Source organism: Piliocolobus tephrosceles, chromosome 8, assembly GCF_002776525.5.
Source record: "Piliocolobus tephrosceles isolate RC106 chromosome 8, ASM277652v3, whole genome shotgun sequence".
Classification (NCBI taxonomy): Eukaryota; Metazoa; Chordata; class Mammalia; order Primates; family Cercopithecidae; genus Piliocolobus; species Piliocolobus tephrosceles.
The window spans coordinates 103788899-103812840 of NC_045441.1; the positions used below are offsets into that span (position 1 = coordinate 103788899).

Here is a 23942-nt window from a genome sequence, read left to right on the forward strand (position 1 = left end):
ACTGTACAACTCTGTAAATATATTAACATTCATGGAATTATGTAAATTAAAAGTGTGAAATCTACAGTATACGAATTATATCTCAATAAAGTTGTTGTAAAAACATTTCAGTAGATAACAGTTTTTACCTGGGGCAAAAATACTATTTTAAAAAGACATATTAAGGTGAGATTGCTGCAATAATTTCTGTCTTTTAAGCTTTACAGAGGACACTTGACAGATTTATTTGCTTCTACCTTTATTCATTCTAAAATTATTTCTGGGAGTATAATCTCACAACTGCAAGTAGTGGATAACATACGTGTATGTGTGTGTGTCCGCGTGTGTGTGTCTGTGTGTGTTACCAAATGAATATATTGGTTTATTTAATGTCAAATGATTATACTTTGATATGAAACACTTAAATAGTAATAGTTCCTCTAAGTGTTTCATGTGGAATAACTCACTGTATGTTCAAAGCTATTCTATGAGGTTGGGACTATTATTAACCATAGGAAAAAAACTAAAACAGAGATAACTTAATGAGGCCAAGGTCACAGAGTAAATAAAATTTGAATCTAGACAGGCTGACTCCAGAGTCTGTGCTTTTATCCACTTGCCATGCTGCTGCTGTAATGAAAAAATTCAAAGAGTATGTTAAAAGTAATACAATAAGTAGTTATGTTGAAGACATCACAAATATAAACCACAGAGAAGATGAAATAAAACAGAACTAAAACCAATCCCTTCATGTTTTATAATAAGTTATTACAGCTTGGGATATAATTTCAGTGATAACATCAGGTCAGAAGTCAAAAGAAAGAAGAAGATATGTTCTGAAACTGTTAAGTGACTCAGAAAGTGGTTCTAATAATGAAAAACACTGATATTGAAGATGCATATAAAACACTGACAGATTCTTCATGAAACATAAGAGCAGAAAAAAGTAATATGGTTGGCCCTATAACAACGCGGGGTTTAGGGGTGTCAACCCCCATGCAGTTGAAAATCTGCATTTAACTTTTGACTCCCTCAAAAATTAACTACTAATAGCCTACTGTTGACTGGAAGTCTTACAGACAACATAAACAGTCAATTAACACATAAACTAGTACTTATATATACTTTATACATTCATGACATACATAACTTTTCTTAACTTTTTTGATATTGTTAGACTAATTGGTTCAGCTGTGAGTTTATTCAAATTGTTGCAAATGTCCAAAACATTTTCCAACATGTATAGGAAAAAAATCCACGTACACACAGACCCCACAATTCAAATCCACGTTGTTCAAATGTCAGCTGTTTATTGAAATAAGTATATGTGATTTACATAACCAATATAACAAAATTAATAAAATAAAATGTTAAATAGCTATTTGAGTCATCTACAATGATGTACATGAAAAAACGGGAAGATCACTTTATGTTCAAGATTACCTTTCTTTGAAGAAAGACGCAACTCGTCAAATTTTTATTTAAAACATCCAAAAAACAACTGCTGGCTATTCTTATGCCCCATGAAGTAATACACTGACAGTTCACCAGTAAATTTGGATATGTCAGGAAGCCAAACCTTAACAAAATTCCGTTTCACTTTTTATTTTATTTCCAGTACTACTTTGTTTTATTTGACTTTGTCATGCCTGCCTTTATTATGCAGTGACTTGCAGGAAACTTAAAATCTCAACCATGACATGAAAACCAAATAGAATATTATGATCTCTTTGCAGGTTTGACAATGTATTGCAATTTGACATAGGGGTTGACATAACCCACCAAAGATACATGCTCTCTATTTTTAATTTTTAAATAAGTCTTGTCATCATATGTTCAAATCTTTATTCCTCAAGCATCTCCAAGACACAGAGTTTACTCTCATTCCTAGGCTGTCAGTTAAGGGGGTCCTGGTTCTGCCTCCCTGACAAACTTCCCTCAATAGCTGCTCCCTTTCCACTACAGGCAAATGAACCTCCTGGTATTAAAGAGTACATTACCTGCTATTACATTAAAAATCGTGAACAAAACCACTCATCTTGACAGTACGAACTTGCACCAAACCACCAACTGAGTCCCTGGGATAGAGTCTGACAGACCTTTGCTATAATTGGCTCTGCCACTGAGCTGGCTTCACAATTCAAACATGAAACAAAGCCAACTAAGGAGAAGCAAGGTTGAGATGTGTTTTGTCCTTTGTTTTTCCTTCAAGCACTCAAAATACTCATTACTATAGAATTTTACACTCTCGAAGTAAAAACAATACTTATATGAACATGTATGTGTGTCTATAGATATATATATATGTATATATTCACCTTATGATGGAAAATGCAAGCCTTATTGGCTATTCTTTCCTCAGAGAAATAAGCATGCCCTACTAATCTTTTTTGAGCTTAATTTTCTCTTTGGTTTCCTAGCAGATTACTTCAGGTTACCTGTTCTTCTGCATGGCTTCCATATAACCAACTGTGCCATTTCATTAGCCACAGTCCATTCCTGATGCCTGGAGAGATTACAAGCACTGGTGGCTTTTATTCCATAGGAAAAGCTGTTTCCCACCAGAGAACTGCTCTGTCTGCCTGTGTTAGGGTCAGGATATTCTAGAGAATACTGTCCTGGGATTCTTGAGCAAGCTGGCCAGTGTGACTCCTGTGTAACAGTGAACTATTATAAGCACTTGAAAACAGACTTTGAATTTTACTGATCTGTATAACATCTAGGCCACCTGCCAGTGTACCTGAGCATAAAGAAGGTTCAATCAGCATTTGTTGAACTTAAATAGTAATTGAGAAAGGGAAGGCCTCAGTTCTTCTGATAGCCATTTGGGATCATACAGTTTATTTTTCATTCTTTTTCCACATCTTTAAAATGTCTAGAAAGATCTAACAACCAGCTTACATGAAATATAGGGCACAGAGAAATAGGTTCAATGAAAATACAGGGATATAATCACCAAAATTCAACATGTGGGAAACTACCTACAGCAAAACTAACCTGGTTTCTTCAACAAATTTCAACAAATAAATTGTAACGAGAGAGGGGGAGGAAGAAAGAAAGAGACAGAGACAGAAAGAGACATAGACATAACTGACCTAGGGAATTTAAACTATATTTAAGGGACATAACCAAAATGTAAAATGTGGAGCTCCTAATTTTACCAAAACATAACATGTGGGCCTCCTATTTTGAACAAACCAAATATAAAAAATAAACATAACAATTATAAGTCAATCACGAAAATGTGAACACAGGGCCAGACGCGGTGGCTCACGCCTGTAATACCACCACTTGAGGCGGGCAGATTTCCTGAGATTAGGAGTTCAGAACCAGCCTGGCCAACATGGTGAAACCCCATCTCTATTAAAAGTACAAAAATTAGCTGGGTGTGGTGGTACATGCCTGTAATCCCAGCTACTCAGGAGGCTGAGGCAGGAGAATTGCTTGAACCTGGGAGGCGGAGGTTGCAGTGAGTCGAGATCGCACCACTGCATTCCAGCCTGGGTGACAGAGTTTCACTCTGTCTCAAACAAACAAACAAAATCTGAAAACAATATTTGAGATTAAGAGATTATTCTCAAAGTTTTAGATGTGATAATAGTAATAATAACTATGTATGAATGACCTTATCCGTAGATATTGATGGAAATACTTACAGATAAAAATACTATGGTGATGGGATTTCCTTTAAAATAATCTTGGAAGGGAGAAAGTTGGTGGGGTAAAATACATGGTATTTTACTAGACTTTTCACTATAATTTAGTATATGTTCAAAGTTTTAATATGTAATATTAATTGCTATTAATTACATAATTAATCATAATTAAAGTTTTAAATGCTTAAAAATCTACACAATGCCTTTCCTTTGAGCACTTAATGTTACCACTGCACTACCGTTATTTAAACTACCTTGCCTCTTATGTATAACTTTTCCTTAGACTCTTCCTCAATTCAGCAAAAGTATAGTACTCCCTCTTCCCACTGAATCCTGCAAACATCTCTGTTACTGCACCCATCACATTTTAGCACTGCGTTTGTTTATTTCTCACACTAGCAACTTCTTAGTAGAATATATTTTGAGAAAGAAAATCTTAATTTATTAAGCACAGTATAATAGAAAAACAGTTACATATACCCAAAGTTATTCCTTTGTCATCCTCCCTAATAAGTGAGATTACTTGTTGAAGTTTCAGCTCAGTTCATAAAATTCTACCAGAACACAAGCAGATGCTAGCAAGATGTTCTATGTACTCTATCCTCAACTCGGCTCCTCCTCATTAATAGACAAAAGGGTCATTATTTCATCTTCTCCAAAGTTTTACTACAAAAATAATCTCTATTTACTTTCTTCTAATCCCATCTTCTTACTTTCTCTTTTTAAATTATTATCTATCTCTACTGAATTATGAGCTAACAAGAAGTAAATTCATTCTTCTTAGTATTCCAGAACTTAGGACAGTGCCAGGTAAATAGTGGATAGCTGTACATAAATATATATACATGAATGATGAATGGATAGCTGGATAAATATCAAGCCTCAAAGTAGTATTTTTGTTGATTTTCCTGAGTTAAAATATAAATGCAAAAACCTGCAGTTTTACTGTAAAGAATTCTAAAGGCCTTTAGGTATGCCAAAATAGAATATATTATACATGAGGGGAAAGGAAGCATATCTCTTTAAAATAGCATTTTATATGTTTAGGAGTACTGCCTTATGGCAAACAGCTAGTTACTCAATTTTTCTTTTTTAAAACAAGTTCTTAACAGAACAGTATTTAAAAGTCATCATGACTTTGGGAATTTTAAAGAAGATTTATAGGTATTCTAACTTCATTGTCAATAAAATGTCAATGCAAGAACTTATACCTACTAAAGTTAATTTTTTTGTTTTATATATTGAGACATACTGTAACAATTAACACTATGCTACCACACAGACTCAGAACAGTGCAGTAGTTTGACTTACAAAATAATCAGTAAACAGTATAACTTTCTGTTAGTTAAGAGGGGTAATCTTAACTTTGCAGCCTTCTGGATTGTTAAAGGATGTTTTGATTTACAATATAAACTAAACTGTGCCTATCTCTTCATGGTAAGGATGGAAATTGACCAGTTTATGGATTGACCTACTCTTGACTAACAGAGATCAGTAAACTATGAGGCCATGTTATTTTTCTTTACTTACACTGTACTTGGAAACACAGTAAGAGTGTCTAAAATTGCAGATGAAAAATGATTAAACTCTTAACATACATACATACAACACAGGAAAAAAAGTACTCACCTTTTAATGAGAACTATACATTTTCTTTATGGTAGTTGTACAATAAGCACACAAATCTCCAAAGTTTCCAAGTCTGGGACACTATAAAAATCAATTTTTCATTCAATGACTGCTCATATCCATTCAGCATGAATTATTGCCTTATTAAGTACCAGAGACTTTTTCTCCCTAACTGAATACCCCATTGTACCAAATCTAGTTAGATGAAGCAGAAACAAATTCATATTTCCTAACACTTATTCAAATTTCTTGGACTAGAAACTGCACTGCTGAGAGTCTTCACATTTTATCAAATTATTCTCCCAGTAAGTTTCTTACTAACAAGGCTCTCATGTATCATTGCTTTTCTCTTTTTATGAAACAGGAAAGGATCCCCACTAATTTCACAGTACAATGATTCATTTATTACTCTATCTTGTTTCTTAGACTACTGAAATTAAAGATGCATATGCTCTATTATATACCACACTATTATATTTAATAGCTTAAAATGTTAAAAATAAAATTAAAACTACTTTAAAGTACCTTTAATAGATATTTCTAACACCCAACTGCTTTATCTTTACTAACTGGCTATTTATTTCTTAGATTTCTAAAGTCCTGCTAGAAACATAACAATGGTAGACAGGCATTAGCATTATTATCCACCATATACATACATATTTTTAGGATCTTCCCAGTGAGAATTATAAGCATCTCATCAGCAAATAGAATGTTATTTTTGAAATACAATAAGAAAAATAACACCAAGAAAATCCAAACTTCACCATGAAAAGAACATCCCTTTTTATCACTACTATTGTTATATCTGACTTTCAAATTAATTTCAGTAAAAAGAAAATGGTGATGGTAAACCAATAACTGGTTAAACTACAAGAAGGAATTTTACTTGGAATGTAAGAGCCTCATTGCTCCAAATCTTACTTGCTGTGAACTAGGGATAATCAATAAACTCTTAATAGCAGTTTGAGTTTACATTTAACACACGAGATGGCTGCAATCTAAAAATCACTGTACATTAGTTCAGTTTTCTTTCTTTGTTATTGTTGTTTTTTGACACAAGATCTCACTCTTATCAGTCACTCAAGCTGGCGTACAGTGGTGTGACCATGGTTCACTGCAGCCTTGACCTCCCAGGTTCAAGTGATCCCCTTGTGTCAGCCTCCCAAGTAGCTGGGACTAGAGCCATGCCCCACCATGCTCAGGTAATTATTTAATTTTTTGTAGAGACAGGGTCCCACTATGTTGCCCAAGTTGGTCTTGAACTCCTGGGCTCACATGATCTCCTACATCTTGGCTTCCCAAAAACTGACATTACAGGCATGAGCTACCACATCCAGATCATGAGTTATTATTAAAACTCTGCTGGGGAGGAGAGATATATTCAAAGATGTATGGGTAATAATTCTGCCTTCTTTCCTAGGATCAGGATGAATATGGGTTTTCTGTTTCTGCATTTGTTGTAAGAAACAGAAGAATCCAAAGTTTCCAAAACTTCCTTAGGTGGAATGCAGATATCATTGCAGTAGTGTGTGTTGTTACTTTGGGGCTGGTGATGCAAGCCTTGAGAATACCAGAGCAGCAACAAAGCTGGACAATAACATTCAACTCTGGCTGACTCTGCTTCTGGGGAGAATGTCACCAGCAACTGCTTATCCACTAGGAAACAGAGAAACTGAGAAATAGTCACTCTAAATAAACTATTTAGATCTTCTCTGGGTAGGCATTTTCCTTCTTGGAACACATAAATTGGAACATTAGAACAGGTAAACTAAGCTCTCTTCTAACCAATCTCTAAGCCATCTGAAATGCCAATGTGGTCAATAAAAATTTTTTCACTAGAAAGCCTTGCATTTATATTCCTCTGTCTCCCTGTCTGTGTATATGTATAACTGCACATACATTTCCATGACAATGGAAACTTGTGTGCATTGTCATGGAAATGTATATGCAATTACACATACACACAATCATGTTTTCTACTGAACAAAAATAATATATACTTTTAAAAACTTTTCATTGTTACATAACATAGATACTGTAAAATGTAAAAATTTTAGGCCTAGCTTGGATGTATTTTCATGAAGTGAACTCATTTACGTCAACCATTCCAGGAAGCTTCCCTTGTGCTCCATCCCAGGGATTTTGCCTCTTTAAAGGTGACAAAAATTTTAAACTGCCATTTTAACTTTGCCTGTCTTGGAACTTATAGAGATGAAAATATAGAATATGTACTATTTTGTGTTTGACTTCTTTGCTCCAGATTATACCTGTGAGATTTACCCGTGTTCTTTGTGTTGTCATAGTTTATGCCTTTTCATTGCTCTATAGAATTTAATTTTATATCTACAGGATTTTTATTATTTCTATTCTTAACAGACATTTCCATTGTGAACAGTTTATTTAAAATAATACTCTTGTATAGATTTTTTTGTATAGCGACACACATTTTTTGGTTTGGTATGTATTTAGGATTAGAATAGGTGGGTCACAGGAGATGTTTAAGTTCAGCTTTAGACTAGGCTGTCAACAGTTTTCCAGAGTGGTTATACCAACTTCCATGGCCACCAGCACCTTAAAAGTTCTAGTTGCTCCACATCTTCCCTCTCCAATATTTGATATTTTAAGTTACTTTATTTTCTAAATATTAAATTTCAATATTAATGCATTTTGTTATCTGGTAATGTTAGTCCTCCAACTTCATTCTTGTTTTTCAAGACTGACCTGGCTACTCTTGGGCCTTTGCATTTCTCCCACAAAATCCTGTTGAATATTTAATTGGGATTACATTAAATCTATACTGTTTCCTGAGTCGACATTGAAACAATTCATAAACTCATGGTATATCTTTTCATTAATTTAGGTTTCTTTTACTTTTGAAATGTGTGCACAGGTTTTACAAATCTTTTATTTTTCCCTAGGTATTTGATGATTTTGATGCTAGTATTAATGTCATCTTTTAAAATTTTCATTTTCTAAGTCTTTCAAGCTAGCACAGAGAAATACAAATGGCTTTGTGTGCAGACCTTGTATCTAGTATTTCCTACCTGTTTGGAACACCAGACTGGTGAAGTCTTCTGGGCCTGACATTTTTTTCTATGAGGAGGTTTCTATTTACAGAGTTTATTTTCTTAACAGATATGACAATTCAAATTTTCTACTACTCCATGTGTCAGTGATGAGAAGAGGTGATTTTCAAAAAATCCGTCAATTTCACCTAAAAGGTGTTCAACATCACGGATCAACAGAGAAATGAAAATCAAAACTACAATGAGGTAACATCACATTCCAGTTCAAATGGCTTTCATGTAAAACATAAGGCATTAACAAATGCTGTAAGGATGCGGAGAAAACAGATTCCCTGTGCACTGCTGGTGAGAATGTAAATTAGTACCGCCACTATAACCAACACTTTGGAGGCACCTCATAAAACTAAAAATAGAACTACCATATGATCCAGCACTCCCACTGCTGGGTATATACCCACAGAAAGGGAATCAGTATATCAAAGAGATATCTGTACTCCCATGTTTGTTGCAGCATTATTCATAATAGCCAAGATTTGGAAGCAACCTAAGTGTCCAACAATGGATGAATGAAGAAAGAAAATGTGGTGCATATACACAGTGGAGTTCTATTCAGCCATAACAAATAATAAAATCTTGACATTTGCAACCACATGGATGGTTCTGGAGGTCATTATGTTAAACGAAATAAAATAGGCATGAAAAGACAAATTTCACATGTTCTTACTTATTTGTGGGAACTAAGAAAACAATGGAACTCATAGAGGTAGAGAGTAGAATGATGGTTACCAGAATAGGAAGCATATTGGAGGAGGACTAGGGATGGTTAATGGATACAAATCTATGGTTAGATAGAATGAATAAGATTTAGTATTTGATAGTACAACACTGTGACTACAGTCAACAATAATTTATTGTGCATTTAAAAACTAAAAGAGTGTAACTGGAGCATTTGTAACACAAATAAAGAATAAATGCTCGAGGTAAGATATCCCATTTACCCTGATGTGATTATTACACATTGTATACCCATATCAAAATATCTCATGTACCCCCTAAATATATATACCTACTATCTAAGCACAAAAATTTAAAAACTAAAATAAAATAATAAATATTAAAAAAAGAAAACTATAATCAAACAGTAAACAAGTTTTCTGGATATTATTGGTGATTACACAACTATATTAACTTACTCTAGTTGTCTGCATAAGCAACACAAATCTGGCCCCGATGACATAATTAAAATATATTACTATTTGTACTACATTACTGTCAGAATTTTTATTAGTTTTCTAGCTTGTGAGCATTCTCTCATCCACATTCTATATACAAAAATAATACCTTAATATATGTTTTTATTATTCCAGGAGCAAAAACACATTTTGGCAAAAACTCAGAAAAATGTAAAATAAGATTACAGTATTTTTTACATGTCAAAGAAAATACATTCCAATATTTTCAACTCTTCAAAGTACTCTGATTATAGATAGATATAGGTAGATATAGATACACATATAGAGAGAATCATCAAAGACTGTTGCATACCAAATAAACTCAAAACTAATGACAGTAAAAACATAATTCACAAGAGTGAGATTTTTAAATTGTATAATATAATCCATTATAGCACTTGCAACTAAACACTGTTCACTACATAGAGAAAGTAGTAGCAACTATGCCTCGAGGTAATTATGTGATTTTACAATTGCTAAGAGAAATTTCTAAATGTAAAACTGTTATAAGATGCAAATTTAACTTTCATCCAAACCTCTAGTTTTTCGAGTCACAGTTTTCAGTTCTTTTAGGACATTCCCATACTCATGGGTGCTACACAACTGTCTATGATATTGTTTCTAAACAGGTAAGAAGTTATATTGCATATACGTTTTTTCAAAGATCCACAAATACATATTCTGTTGAATAATGCAGATAACAAACGGGGTTCTTTATTTCAGTTTTCTTGAATTATCAAACTGAAGAACAAATAATTTGTTCTGTGAGTAATATCTAAGTTTCCATTCCAAGCTATTCAGCCCAAGCTTAATACAAAATCCAACTGGAAATCAAGGACTGGTCTAACCTTTCTACAATAGATGCTTTATGATCACACCTAAATTTAGAGTATCAATGAAATAAACATGACCAAAATTAAACGGAGCATCTTCTCTTCTTTTATAAGCATACGCTTAATATCCAGACAGTTATTCCACCAAATGTCATAATGTACCTTTAGAAGTTCTAAACTAGGTCACATAAAATTATGTTTTGAAATTTAAAATGTTTCTGGCAGCATTCTACTAAGAAAGGGTATTTTCTGTTCAGATTGGTGCTGATTATTTTATTTGTTTATTTATTTTGAGATGGAGTCTCACTCTGTCGCCCAGGCTACAGTGCAATGGCATGATCTCGGCTCACTGCAACCTCCACCTCCCGGGTTCAAGCGATTCTCCTGCCTCAGGCTCCCGAGTAGCTGGGACTACAGGCACGTGTCACCACGCCTAGCTAACTTTTGCATTTTTAGTAGAGATAGGGTTTCACCATGTTGGACAGGCTGGTCTTGAACTCCTGACCTCATGATCTGCCCACCTTGGCCTCCCAAAGTGCTGGGATTACAGGTGTGAGCTACCACGCCTGTCCTCAGGTTCATGCTGACAATATTTATACTTTAAAACATTTACCTGGTTGATGTATTTTGCTTGAAAAAACAACAACCTTTTCTGTAATAAGTTTTAACTTCTCCAAATTAAGAAAACACTCAGCCAGCAAAAATAAATTCACTAAACAAAAGGAAGAAAACACAATAAATGAATTTTGAAATAAGCTAAATGCCTTAAATGGGGAATAGAAGGTCTGTGTTTTGTTTCTATATTTTTTACCAATTTCTCATGAAGGCTTACATGAAGAAAGGAACTCCTAGACAAGCACTGTCCAACAGAAATATAAGGTGAATCATATATGCAATATTAAGTTTTCTAATAGACACATTTAAAAAGGAAAAAAAGTGAACTTTTGATAATACATTTTACTTAATATAATATATCTCAAATATTATTACTTAAACATGCAATCAATGTAAAATTATTAATGAGGCATCTTACATTCTTTTTTTTATTACTATGTCTTCAAAATCCAGTCTGGATTTTATCCTAGGGCACATCTCAATTCAGACTAGCTGCATTTCAAGTGCTCCAAAGCTAACGGTATCAAGTTGCACAGAGCAGCTTCACACTTTTGGTTCTTCACTTACTAAATGATATGATTCATAAGGGGTATTTTACTAAAATTCTAATCGTGGTTAAAACTGATCAGTGATGATAGATGCTAAATTCTTCTTCATCTCATAAATATGAGCAAACAGAATAAATCAGTATTAAATATATCCAAAAAATGCAACAGCAAAATATAGGCAAATTTCACTTATGTAATTTATGAAAGTATGCTATAAGTATGTTTGTATTATTATAAATAAGTTACCTGAAAATATTAAAAAGCTATAATAAAATGCTTCAGAGAACTGCTATATATAGGAAAAATGATAAATCCCACTAACAAACCTTTGAGCAGTGTTTTTGCCTAGGTTTATACATATTATAGTCTACTGCAATTTCTATATATCACAGTTGTGGTTTACAAAAAGCTTGTACGGACACTAAAATTTAAATCATATATGTTTTAAGGCTGGTATGGTGAGTAAGTCATTTTGCATGTAAGTGAGTAAATGAATTAACATCTATGACTCAACTGGCTCTTTACTCTTTATCACATATATAAAAGTTAAAAGTTTAATGACTTAAATTTTTATTAAGATAGAAGGCTATAAATTCATGAGCTAAGTATGTCATTTATGAAGTTAGACAATGAGAAATAAAGTAAAAATAAAGGTAACTGAAAGTAATAACAAAAGTATGAACAAAAATTAAAGAAATATAAAAAATATAAAAAAATTAAAACACATATAAAAATAAAGACATATAAAATATAAGATTAAACAAAATGCAAAGTTAATTCTTTGAAAAAACTAAGAATTCAGATAAACTTCTGACGAGTTTGAAAAATTAGTAAAAGAGGGCCAAATAAATATTAGAAATGAAAAAGGTAACATAATCAGAGATTTAACAGAATTAAAAGATATTAAAAGAGTTCTGTGAATAATTATCTGCCAATAAGTTGAAAAAAACTTTCATTAAATAGAAATATCTTTATAAAATACAGTGAAAGAGATCAAACAGAAACACATTCCTCCATATATCTCAGCCCTGGGCCCAACACAAACACATTCCTCCATATATCTCAACCCTGGGCCCAACACAAACACATTCCTCCATATATCTCAGCCCTGGGCCCAACACAAACACATTCCTCCGTATGTCTCAACTTCCTGGGCCCAACACAAACACATTCCTCCATATATCTCAACTTTAGAAAAACACCACCTGGAGAGTCCCCGATAAGGTCACAACCGTTTGTGGTTTTACTGAAAGCGCGGGAACCAACAGAAAACTGCTAAATGTATAACTTAAAATGTTAACCAATTGTAATGCTGTAACCGAAAGAATTCCCTTGTTCCTCTGTAACCTTACATATCCTGTTTACATCGGGCTATAAAAAGCGAGCACATGCAACGTTCAGGGCCCTCTTGGATGCTGTGAAACAGAGGGACCAAGTTCGAACTTGCAGTAAAGATCCTTGCCGCTTGGCTTTGACTCTGGACTCTGGTGGTCTTCTTTGGGGAATAAACGGTCTGGGCATAACAACAGTTGATTTCAACAAAGAATAAAAATACAAATAAATATACAACTTCTAAATAAATGGAATTATTTCCTTAAAATCTTTCCATAAATACAACAGACTCCGAGACTTTTAAATGGAAGTTTTATCAGACTTTCAATAAACAAAGCATTTCAATCTTACACTTTTCTAGAGAATGGGGGAAAAGGGCACAGAAGGGAGGAGTGATTTATTTCCCAACTCTATGAAGTCAATATAGCTTTGACGAAAAAACAGATTATGACAATAGAACAAAAAATAATATGCCCTCTCACTCATGTGTGTGCATGTAAATATCCTGAACAAACTGTTATAAAAATCAAATCCAGTGATACATAAAAACATTTCTACTGTTTGACTAAGTTCAACTTTTAGAATTACAAGGGGATTATAATCAAAAGAACTACAAATGTCATTTACTATGCTAACATTCTACAAGACAAAATTAGAGTTATCTCAATAGATAGAGAAAAAAGTATCTGATAAAACTGATTACTGAGTTATGGTTAAAAAAAATAGCAAACCAGGAAACGAAAAAGATACCTAAAATAACCTTTAGTAATGATGAATTTTTTAGGTATCCTATCATGGTATATTCAAATTTCACAAATGCTTCAGAGCACATTCCTCAAAATTCAAGGATGTGAGTAATAAGTATGCTAAACAAGTGTATTGTATGGAGTAACAGTATTAAATACCAATTTGCTCAAAATAGTAGTGAAAAGACTTCAGGACATTCATTATCCACAAGGTTTTTGATCCTAATGAATGAAATGTCTACTGCAAAGAAGCAATTTATTCATTTCATTATACATAATTTTATTGACAGGACAATTTTTAAGACAACCTGACAAACTAAAATGTCTCCACTTCAAATAAAGGACCCAATATTTTAAAAAAATTTATATTTGGATATTGCTTTAAATAGAATTCTGATGTTGAACTCCATAATATGTGAGTATGTGTGAGTTACCACTTGTGTTTAACAACTGTTAGATGGCTAATGTTAGTCCAAAGGATGGTCTGCTCTGGTTAACACACTAAAATTGTTTATATCAAGATCACAAAATCAATGCCTGCAAACCAAACCAAAAGTAAGATCACACCAGTTTTTATATGTACTGGTAAACAAATTATTGATCGCTAAGATTTTGTTAAAAATTATGTCTTTTACATCTCCCTAAATGCATTACACATACGTGTTTCCAATGAGTTTTTAAAATGTTTAAGACATGAAGAAATTTAAAAGAATCTTGAAGAAGTTTATTAAACACTGAAATTTGATTAGAATTGTACAAAATTTATTTCTAAAGTCATCTCAAGCAGCAATGACCTCAGGTAAACATGAGCTCTTAGAATCATAAAGGATAAAGAAGTCTGGCAACATTAAAAAGGGAAAATGTGACATTTTAAAATGACAATAAGTATAACACAAATATACTAAAGTTTATAAAAACATATATTAGAGTCATCAAATGTAGTCACCTGCTCAGCTCAGGGAGGGCACATCCTCCACAGGGATGCATTCATTATCCATTTTTAAAGTTGATTTTAACTTTACAGAAGGTATGTTTGTGAATCAAGGAAGATTCCAGGTTTTGAGCGAGCAGTTTTGGGTTTTCTTTCCCCATTATGTTTGCCAAGCCCCAAGGTAAGATAAAATTTCCAGCTAGAAGGTATGCTCTTGCCAAACGACTTTCTCCTGACCAAACTTTTGTCAGAATCCTCCAATCCTCCACTTGACTAAGCCTCAACCTTGGCAGATAAAAACTGCAAACTCTTGGCACAAATGATTTTGTCTAGACACCCCCACCCCCACCAACATAAACACTAAGAGACTTGAATAAACACTAACATAGTTTCTAACTGCTCAAAGCCACAGACCTAGGATGACCCCATCCCACCTTAGAGTGCATGCCTGAAAAACGCTCAACACTGCCAGAAGAACTTGCTGTTTGTTCCAGTCCCAAACCAGATAGGCCCCTGAACCCTGCTCCTATAGAGCAGTTGCTTTGGAAAGCTTGCAATTATAAATGCTTTTTTGCCCTTTGGGACAATCTGCTATCTCAAACTGTTTCCTCAAGGACCTGAACGCTCTCTCTCTGAGATGCAAACATTCTGGGAGACAACTGTCACTCTCACTCCCAGATCCTGTGGGAGTTAAGGCCCAACTTCCAGTGGGCACCTTGCTCTGACTAAATACCATTGCCTCCTGTCGTAAAGATAGATTGCTTCTCCTCTGGAGAAGTGTCAATTAACAAACCAAGGTGGCTTCATCACATGGACCAACCCCCTATTAACACCCCTCAGTGCCAGTCCCTGGCCTCTAAACCGTCTCCAGCTTTTTGTTTTGGTGAAGTTGAGCTCAATTCATGCTGGACTCACTTCCCTACTGCAACTATTTATTACTGAATCAAATCTCTCCTCAGTGCTTGAACTAGTGTCTAGCTTTGTTTATCCTTGAAACTCTGAAAAAAAGTTGATAATCCCCTAACTGTCAATATTCTGGTAGTCTCAATTCTGTCATGTGTATGTTCCTGCCTTGTCATAGAACATTAAATTAAACCCTAAGTGGCTTCTGTGGATTGGTATCAGTGGGAAACTTAGCTGGTGTTTTGTGAGCTTTAGATGAGGGTAGGATGGGATAAGGGGCTTGATAGATTTTCTATAGATTTTGTGTGCAGTGCTGCCAGACAGACCTGAGATGCAGTGGATGATGCCCCAACCTAATAACAGAGCCAGGGACTCTCCAAGGGAACATTCTATAAGGGAATTCAGTCTATAAACCAATAGTCTGATATCTCTTATTGAGAATGGTCTTTGTTCTAAAGTAACTTCAGCTTTGTTAAATCTCAGGGGAGACAAGGCTGCTGTGGCCTTAACTACAGATGTAAAGACTAGATTGGATGGGGAGCAGATCAGGAAGGAGCTTTTCCTACTATGCTGGAAAAAGCTATAGCACAAAAGATATGAAATAGCTGTAAGAAGAAAGTACCATGCAGTAAGCAGAACATAACATTTACAGGATTAAAAACAGACCACTGGAAAAGGCATAGTATGACAGCAGTTAAAAAAAGGGAGGGAAAGTAGGAGAGGGGGAGGGAGAAAGGAAGGGAAGGGAAAGAGGGGATGGGAGGGGATAGCGGGGTTGGGGGAGGGAGGGAGGGAGGCAGGAAGGCAGGCAGGCAGGCAGGCAAGAAGGCAGGCCCACTGGCCAACTTCAGACATAGTATTAGGTTGGCGCAATTACTTTTACACCAACCTATTGCAGGGAGTGCTGACAACAAGGTAGAGCTCTGGGAAATCTAAAGATGATAGAAAGCCAGCTAGAAAGACAAGTAAGCAGCAGAGGGAGTCCTGTCACTAAGTGGATGGGTGCCATTCACAGGACATGCTGTGAGGAAGCACTGGGTCACTAGGGAAGTCACCACAGGCTCAGAGATTGACACCAGATGGATTTACCACCAATGGGATGAAAGGGTGGAGGGATGCCACAGCAAGACATAAACAGCCCAGTTATCAAGAACAGGGTAGTAATACAACAGTACACAGTGACCTAATAATGCTGAGGCCCAGAAAACTCGACCCAGTTTAAATCTATGAACTTTACTGTCAGATGAGTCAGAAAAGCAAAGGAAGGGCATAACTAATTATAGGAATCAGGCCAGGCTCACAAACATAGCATCTGTCAAGTTTTCAAGTCACTTAATTCAAATAAAGAGCTTGGAAGGGACATGATATTTTGTTCATTTTGTTGTGAGCTGATTAAAAAAAATTTTTTTGCTAGGTTATTTACTGTTTTGGGTGTGGTTTTGTAGCTTTTTTTTTTTCAATTATTTTTTATTGTAGAGAAATACATATAGCATAATATTTACTATCTTAATTATATTTAAGTGTAGCATTCATTCATGTTGCTGTGTTACCATCACCACCACTCATCTCCAGAACTTTTTTCATCATATAAAACAGAAACTCTGTACCCATTAAACAATAATTCCACATTCCACACTCCCCCCAACCCGGGCCCCTAGCAACCACCATTCTTTCTGTCTTTATGGTTTTGACTATTCTAGGTACCTCATACAAGTAAAATCATACTGTATCTGTCTTTCTGTGACTGGCTCATTTCACTTGGCGTAATGGCTTCAAGGTCCATCTATATAGTAGCATATCTGAACTTCCTTCTTTTTTAAAGCTAAATGACAGTCAATTGTACATATACACCACACTTTGCTTATTAATTCATCTGTGAATGGATACTTGGGTTGCCTGTGCATTTTGGCGATTGTGAATAACATTGCTATAAAGGTGAGTATATAAATATATCTTCAAGACCCTGCTTTCAATTCTTTTTGATAAATAACCAGAAGTGGAATTGCTGGATCACAGGGTAATTTCATGTTTAACTTTTTGAGGAAATGCCATACTATTTTCCACAGTGGCTGTTTATTTTTTAATCCATTTAAGCTATTTTACTATTTTAACTGATTTCATTAGTATTTTGCTAATTTTATCTACTTATTTTATTTAAAAATTCAGTTTTAAAAATCTTGATTTAGTTGTTTCAAGTGATAACAAGGAACAATCAGGATAAGGATAATAAACTTGTGATAAGCCCTTGACCAAAGCTGGGGTTAACTCTACAAACACCTTCGCAGCACCAAAACAAATCTCCCATACTCATTCTAGGTGATTTCTTGGCTCCTAGGAACAAGACTGACAGCATCTTGAGATAAAACTGCAGTTCTGCCTTCTACCATTTGAAGGCCAAGACCCTGACAAGTTATCAGGATTGTAGTGCATTCTCAATTAATATAGGTTTTGATTAATATTAATGATTGCTCTCAGCCAATCAGCAGAGACTAAGACTGAAATTTCTCTCATAAGACAGTGATATACTCATCCCCAAAGAGAGCTCAATAACCCAACTAGGATTGTGTCATATCATTTCTAAGAATATTTAGTCTCTTAATTAAAATCTTAAAATGACAAGAAAAAAGTAGCAATTCATATTTTTAAATTATTTCATTTAAACCCCATGAGTGAAGTTAGTAATAATGGAAGGATTATTATCTCCATTTCATAGATTAAGAAATTGATGCTTAGATGGGTAAAAGAAATAGATGCTTAGACGGGTATCTTGCCCAGCGAATTAGTGACACAGCCTGACTCTAATCCAGGAAATTCAATAAATAAAATCTATAGTCTCGACATAGATTTAAATTCTAGACAATCAAACTCTAGACCTTAAATTATCTATGAAGTTCTTATCCGGAAGTATAATTATTTTCCTAAGAAACTAGGATTCCTCCCACCCTGGCCTGCTTGAACGTAAACTTTATTATTTATTATATTATACTATCTCCTATCCTTTTAAATAATGTCCTAGGTTACATAAAAAGAGAAGCAAATATACTTTACCAATCAAGGAGCACCTAGGATTTCAGAGCCTCCTTTCCAAAAGTGGCCTCCATTACCCTAAGGCAGTGCCAACTGCAGAACATTAGAGTTGGCTCATTCCTGCCCCACACATACTATATGAGTTTCCTAGGGCTGCCAAAAGAAAGCACTACAGGCCGGGCGCGGTGGCTCAAGCCTGTAATCCCAGCACTTTGGGAGGCCGAGACGGGCGGATCACAAGGTCAGGAGATCGAGACCATCCTGGCTAACACGGTGAAACCCCGTCTCTACTAAAATACAAAAAACTAGCCGGGCGTGTTGGCGGACGCCTGTAGTCCCAGCTACTCGGGAGGCTGAGGCAGGAGAATGGCGTGAACCCAGGAGGCGGAGCTTGCAGTGAGCTGAGATCCGGCCACTGCACTCCAGCCTGGGCGACAGAGCGAGACTCTGTCTCAAAAAAAAAAAAAAAGAAAGCACTACAAACTGGGCAGCTTACAAGAGGAATTTACTCTCTCACAGTTATGGAGGCCAGAGGTCTGAAATCAAGGTGTCATCAGGCTACATTTCCTCCAAGGTCTCTGGGGAAGAATTCTTCTTTATTTTGTCTAATTTCTAGTGGTTCCAGTCATTCCATGGTTTGAGGCTGCATCACTCCAACCTTTGCCTTTGTTTTGCCTATACACTGCTTTCACCTCTTCTCTGCGTGTCTCTTCTGTGTCTCCTTCATAAAGATACTTGTCATTTGATTTAGGGCCCACCTGGATAATCCAGGATAATCTCATCTTGAGGTCCTTTAAATTTCATCTGCAAAGATTCCTTTTCCAAATAAGATGAAGATTCCTTTTCCAAATAAGATGAAAGTCACAGGTTCTGAGAAATGGACACATCATTTGGTATGGTCATATTCAACCCACTACACCACAGAAAAACCCAACACTGTCACAGGCCCATGTGAAGCTGTTATGATGTATATCACTTGGCAATGTTCTATCATTTAGTCTGATCTTTTATTTACTACTTTACTCTTTTCCCACGTGAGGGAGCTTGATCTGACCATATCATGAACTACACCTGCTGTCATCAAAGTCTGCCTTTAGATCTTTCCTCTGATTATATCCAATAACATACAATTTCAGCTACTTTTGACTGGCTTTCAACTAACTGATTATCACCAGGCTCTGTTCTAGACTGTTTTTATTGGTTACCTGCTGACTCCACTCATGAACCACAAATCCAAAACATTTTTCACTATAAAGAAGTGGTCTGCTCTGTGAAAAATGACCATACATCCCATTTTGCACAAAACCTTGCTAGTCCACCTGATTTTTCAGTATACTTCAAGCTCAAGATTATATGGACATCCTAACTCAGGCACCCTTCAGCTTCAAATCAAATAATATCAGAAGGTTACCAACTGAAATCATATTACTCCAAACTCCCGAAAACAAGTGGATTGTTGCAGTTTCTCTAACCTTTAGTGTATTGAGGAACATGCTTCCCAATGACTAAATTATCTTCATCAGGATATAGTAAAAGGGAGAATAAAGTATTAGGCTCACTCTCTAGCATCCTTCTAAGGATTTAACATCATGTACCTGAAAAATAACTGGTCCTAAGATCACAACAAGAGCCTGTTGTGTTTACTCAGAATCCTCAGTAAAATAACATGGAAAGAAAGAATGGCTGTAGTGATTTAAGTTCACATCTAAGATTTGGCTTTTGAGCTATTGGGTATATGCAATATGAATTCTTTCCTGAACAGGAATAATACCTTTTCCATTAACTGTTCCGCTTACTTTTTTTAAACTATTTTGCAGATATCTGCCTACCAATCTAGGTGTTGTTTTGTTGTTGGTGTTGTTTTTACACTTCAGAGAAACTAAGAGATTTCTACTTACTTTATTCAAACAGTAAAATTTTTGCATAGAAAGTTTTCAATCTTAATAAATTTCATTAAGGTCTATAGAACACTGGAATTATGTAGCTTTGTGGCAAAATTGGAAACTTTTCTGTTGGATATGTTGTCTGTAAAAATGGACTTAATTTTGAGTGTTACAGTCATTTATAAATATGAATTTATTTTAACAATTTGAAAAATGATTTGCAAAAATAATCCAATTATCTGTGATTGGTTTTTACCTGTGGGCTTTAAGTTCTGTTTTTTTTTTTGTTTGTTTTTTTTCTTTCCCCTACAGACCTGAACCTTTGCTTTTATTTGAGCATTCTAAACTCATTTAGCTGGAAAACCAAATTCCCCACGGTCCCATTATGTACGTTGCTAAGCAAACCATCTAGCAGCATCTGTAAACAGGAAGTTTGGATGTCAGCCAGTCTTATAAGTTGAGAGTAGGTCAGTGCATTTTAAACCAGACATCATTAATGAAGAAAGGTGTCTTGCTGCTAAGCCAGTTTATATTTCTTTCTGGGCAAATACACACATTTATTGACCTATGCTAAATTGATTTTGCTTTTTTACCCCTGCCTTTGAAGCACTTTCCATATTGCTATATAGAATTTACTTAACAAGGACTTCCCTAATTTGAAAAACAGATCTAAAGGTAATCTTAAAGCTTTACTTGCATACTTTTCAAGCAAAGCTATATAATATATTCTATCCTTTCCCTACATTCTTTCTGTAAAAAATAATTTGTCATGAGTAAATAATCTACCCTTTAAAACTGACACTAAACGGAAAGATGCTATAGCTTTTGAAATGGATATTAGATCATCTGTTACCAAATTAAATTGGTATCAGTTTGCAAGGAGTACCATAAGAAAGTACTACAAACTGGGTGCCTTAAACAACAAAAATTTTTGTTTCAGTCTGGAGGCTGGAAGTCTAAAAACAAGGTATCCTCATGTAACAGTGAAACAACAAAAGAGGTATTAATATTATAACTAACTCCATTTTTGTTAAGGGGCCCTTACCCGATTCCTACATATAGGAAAGGATAATTTTAGAACAGTGAAGTAATCTGCAAAAACAGCAATCACGTAGTTTTTAAAAGTAACTCTGAGATTAAAGGAGAAGTACGTATACAACTATATATTTTATTAAAGATTTACAGGAGCATTGTGACCCGACCAAAGAAAAAGACATTCCCAACCTCCTTGGACCCTCCCTGGGGCCCAGATGTCTGCAGTGAAATCATCAGTTACCTCTTGATCCCAATCTCCAACTCTTTCTCCTTCCCTTCACATAAAAAGAACCTGAAATTTGTACTCACTTAAGATGGTACTTCAGGACATTAGTCCAAAATCTTGTCAGGTGGCTGACTCTGAATAACCTGCTTCCCTTCCCACCAATTCTTATCTCTCACATTTGGTTTTGGAGCAGTAAGCAACCAAACTTAAGTTTGGGTTACATTCAGGGTTGCTTTCTTCTGAACCTAGGTTTGGTTACATTTAGGGTTGTGACAGAGAACATGTCCCATGCCTCTCTCTTCCTGGTGGCTTGCTGACAATGACCATCTTTGGTGTTCCTTGGCTTGTGGTATTGTAACTACAATCTTCCCATAGCATTTGCCCTGTAACTCTCTCTCTGTGTCCAGATTACCTTGTTTTATAAGAACACAGTCATACTGAATTAGGGGAAACCTTAATGACCTCATCTTCATTTGGTCATCTGCAAAGACCTTTCCAATAATGTTACATTCACAGGTACTGAGAATTAGGACTTCATGTTTTGGGGAGACACAATTCAACATATAACAAAATTCATTCATGAAGAAATGTCACAGACTACACTGGCACACCAGTGTTTCCACATTTCTGTCAGATCCAGTGGTTCTCTTCTTTTATTGTCTCCTTTTGTTTGTTTTTCATGGTGGCGTTTTGTTATTTAACTTCCTATATTAGATTTTAAAAGCACTTAAGATAATCCAGTTTTACAACAGAGATGTAGATATAAAAATGATTTGTAATAGCCCATCTATATTGCTGATGAAATACATTCATAAGCTGTTTTGTCTATACATATGCATACATTCAAGTAACAGTTGAAACTGCTGAAACTACGTCACTACATTTTGGCACATATTATGAATTGCCATTTGGAAGGAAAAAACCAATATTAAGAATCCTTTCTTATAAAAGAATATAAGGTCTCTCTCTTGTTAGTCTTATTAGTCTTGTTTTTTCTCCCCTAAGGAAATCCAACAACTATGTTGGGAAATCAAGGCAACCTTCAAACCAAGGAATCTAGATGTACAGGAAACAACAGGTAGATTGGCAAAAAGATAAAGGCCAATTTAAGAGCAGAATTAATTTCTTCTGCAGTGACCCTAGATCACCACGGCAGGGGGAAAAGTCCAGAACAACTGGCAGTAACATAAAATCCAGAAATACGGTTGTTTGAAAGATGGCTGTAGCCAGAATAGGAGCCCACAATACAACAGTGGGCCAATACCCTTAAGAAATAAAGCCTGTGTCAGTCATTTCCAGAAGAAATTGATAGCACAAGGAAGTGGACTTAGAGAGGTAGAGAATGTGACCAAAAGGACAGGGTAGCCCTAGAAAAGATAATCCTACAAATCTACACATCTCCTGGCATGTCAAAATAATGAAGTCTGAGGGTTCCTATCATCATCTCCCTAGCTCCCAGTTTACCTAAGGTATACATCATCTACATGTTTTCCCCATACTTGGAAAGATTCTTTTTTAAATTTTTTAAATTTTATAGATTTAGGAGGAACATGGGCAGTTTCATTACAAGGATACTGCATAGTAGTAAAGTCTGGGCTTTTAGTGTATCCGTTACCCCACTAGTGAACAACTGTACCCAGAAGGTAATTTTCAACCCTCACTCTCCTTGTACTTAGAAAGATTCTTAAAACAGAAATATGAGCCTTGAGATATGTAGTCATAGTATACAAGAACACAGTGTTTGTATCTTATAATCAGGCTATACTGAATAGCTCTAATTTCTCAGAAGGCAAGAGAAGACTGTGTGTTTGACTGTATTTCCTTGGTTTACTTTCACCTCTGAGAAATCGGTATAAAAATCCAAAATCTGTGTAAGTATAAAGCAATGAAGGCAATCAGTTTTTCTTCATGAGCACTCTTAGAGCCCTTTTCTAAAAGAAAAAGTATGGATGCAAGATACACACACACACACACACACACACACACAGAGAGACACACATAGAGAAAGAGGATATGTGGTGCACATCATGTGGCATACACTTATATTTTAAATTATCATGAATTAAATTTTCCCATGAGGCCTCAATATTGTACTATATTGAAAATATTAGAAACTCACTAGGGTAGCATAAAATCAATGTTTTGAATCATTGACCACAAGGGAAATAATATTTGAGCCTCCTAGTTTTATTAATATCACAATAACTATTTAAATATTTACCATAAAAGCCCAAAGAGAGAGAAGGAAGCATTAGGGAACAACTTGTATAATATAAATCATTTAAAGCTTTCTCACCTCCATGATCAAGTTTCTTCTGCCTCAAAAGAAAACGGCAAA

The 23942-nt window shown here is 35.2% G+C and overlaps 1 protein-coding gene across 8 annotated transcripts in view; it reads right to left on the bottom strand.

Moving 5' to 3' along the window:
• IMMP2L (inner mitochondrial membrane peptidase subunit 2) overlaps positions 1 to 23942 on the bottom strand; it is an 872087-nt gene that overhangs the window by 478071 nt on the left and 370074 nt on the right. The window contains exon 5 of one of the 8 annotated variants that reach the window (XM_023228176.1): positions 5263 to 5345. The exons of the other annotated variants lie outside the window; for them this stretch is intronic. Coding sequence (XP_023083944.1) covers positions 5291 to 5345 — 55 coding nt within the window. The 3' untranslated portion in view covers positions 5263 to 5290. Of the gene's footprint in view, positions 1 to 5262; positions 5346 to 23942 lie in introns of those variants that run through there. 8 annotated transcript variants of the gene reach the window in all.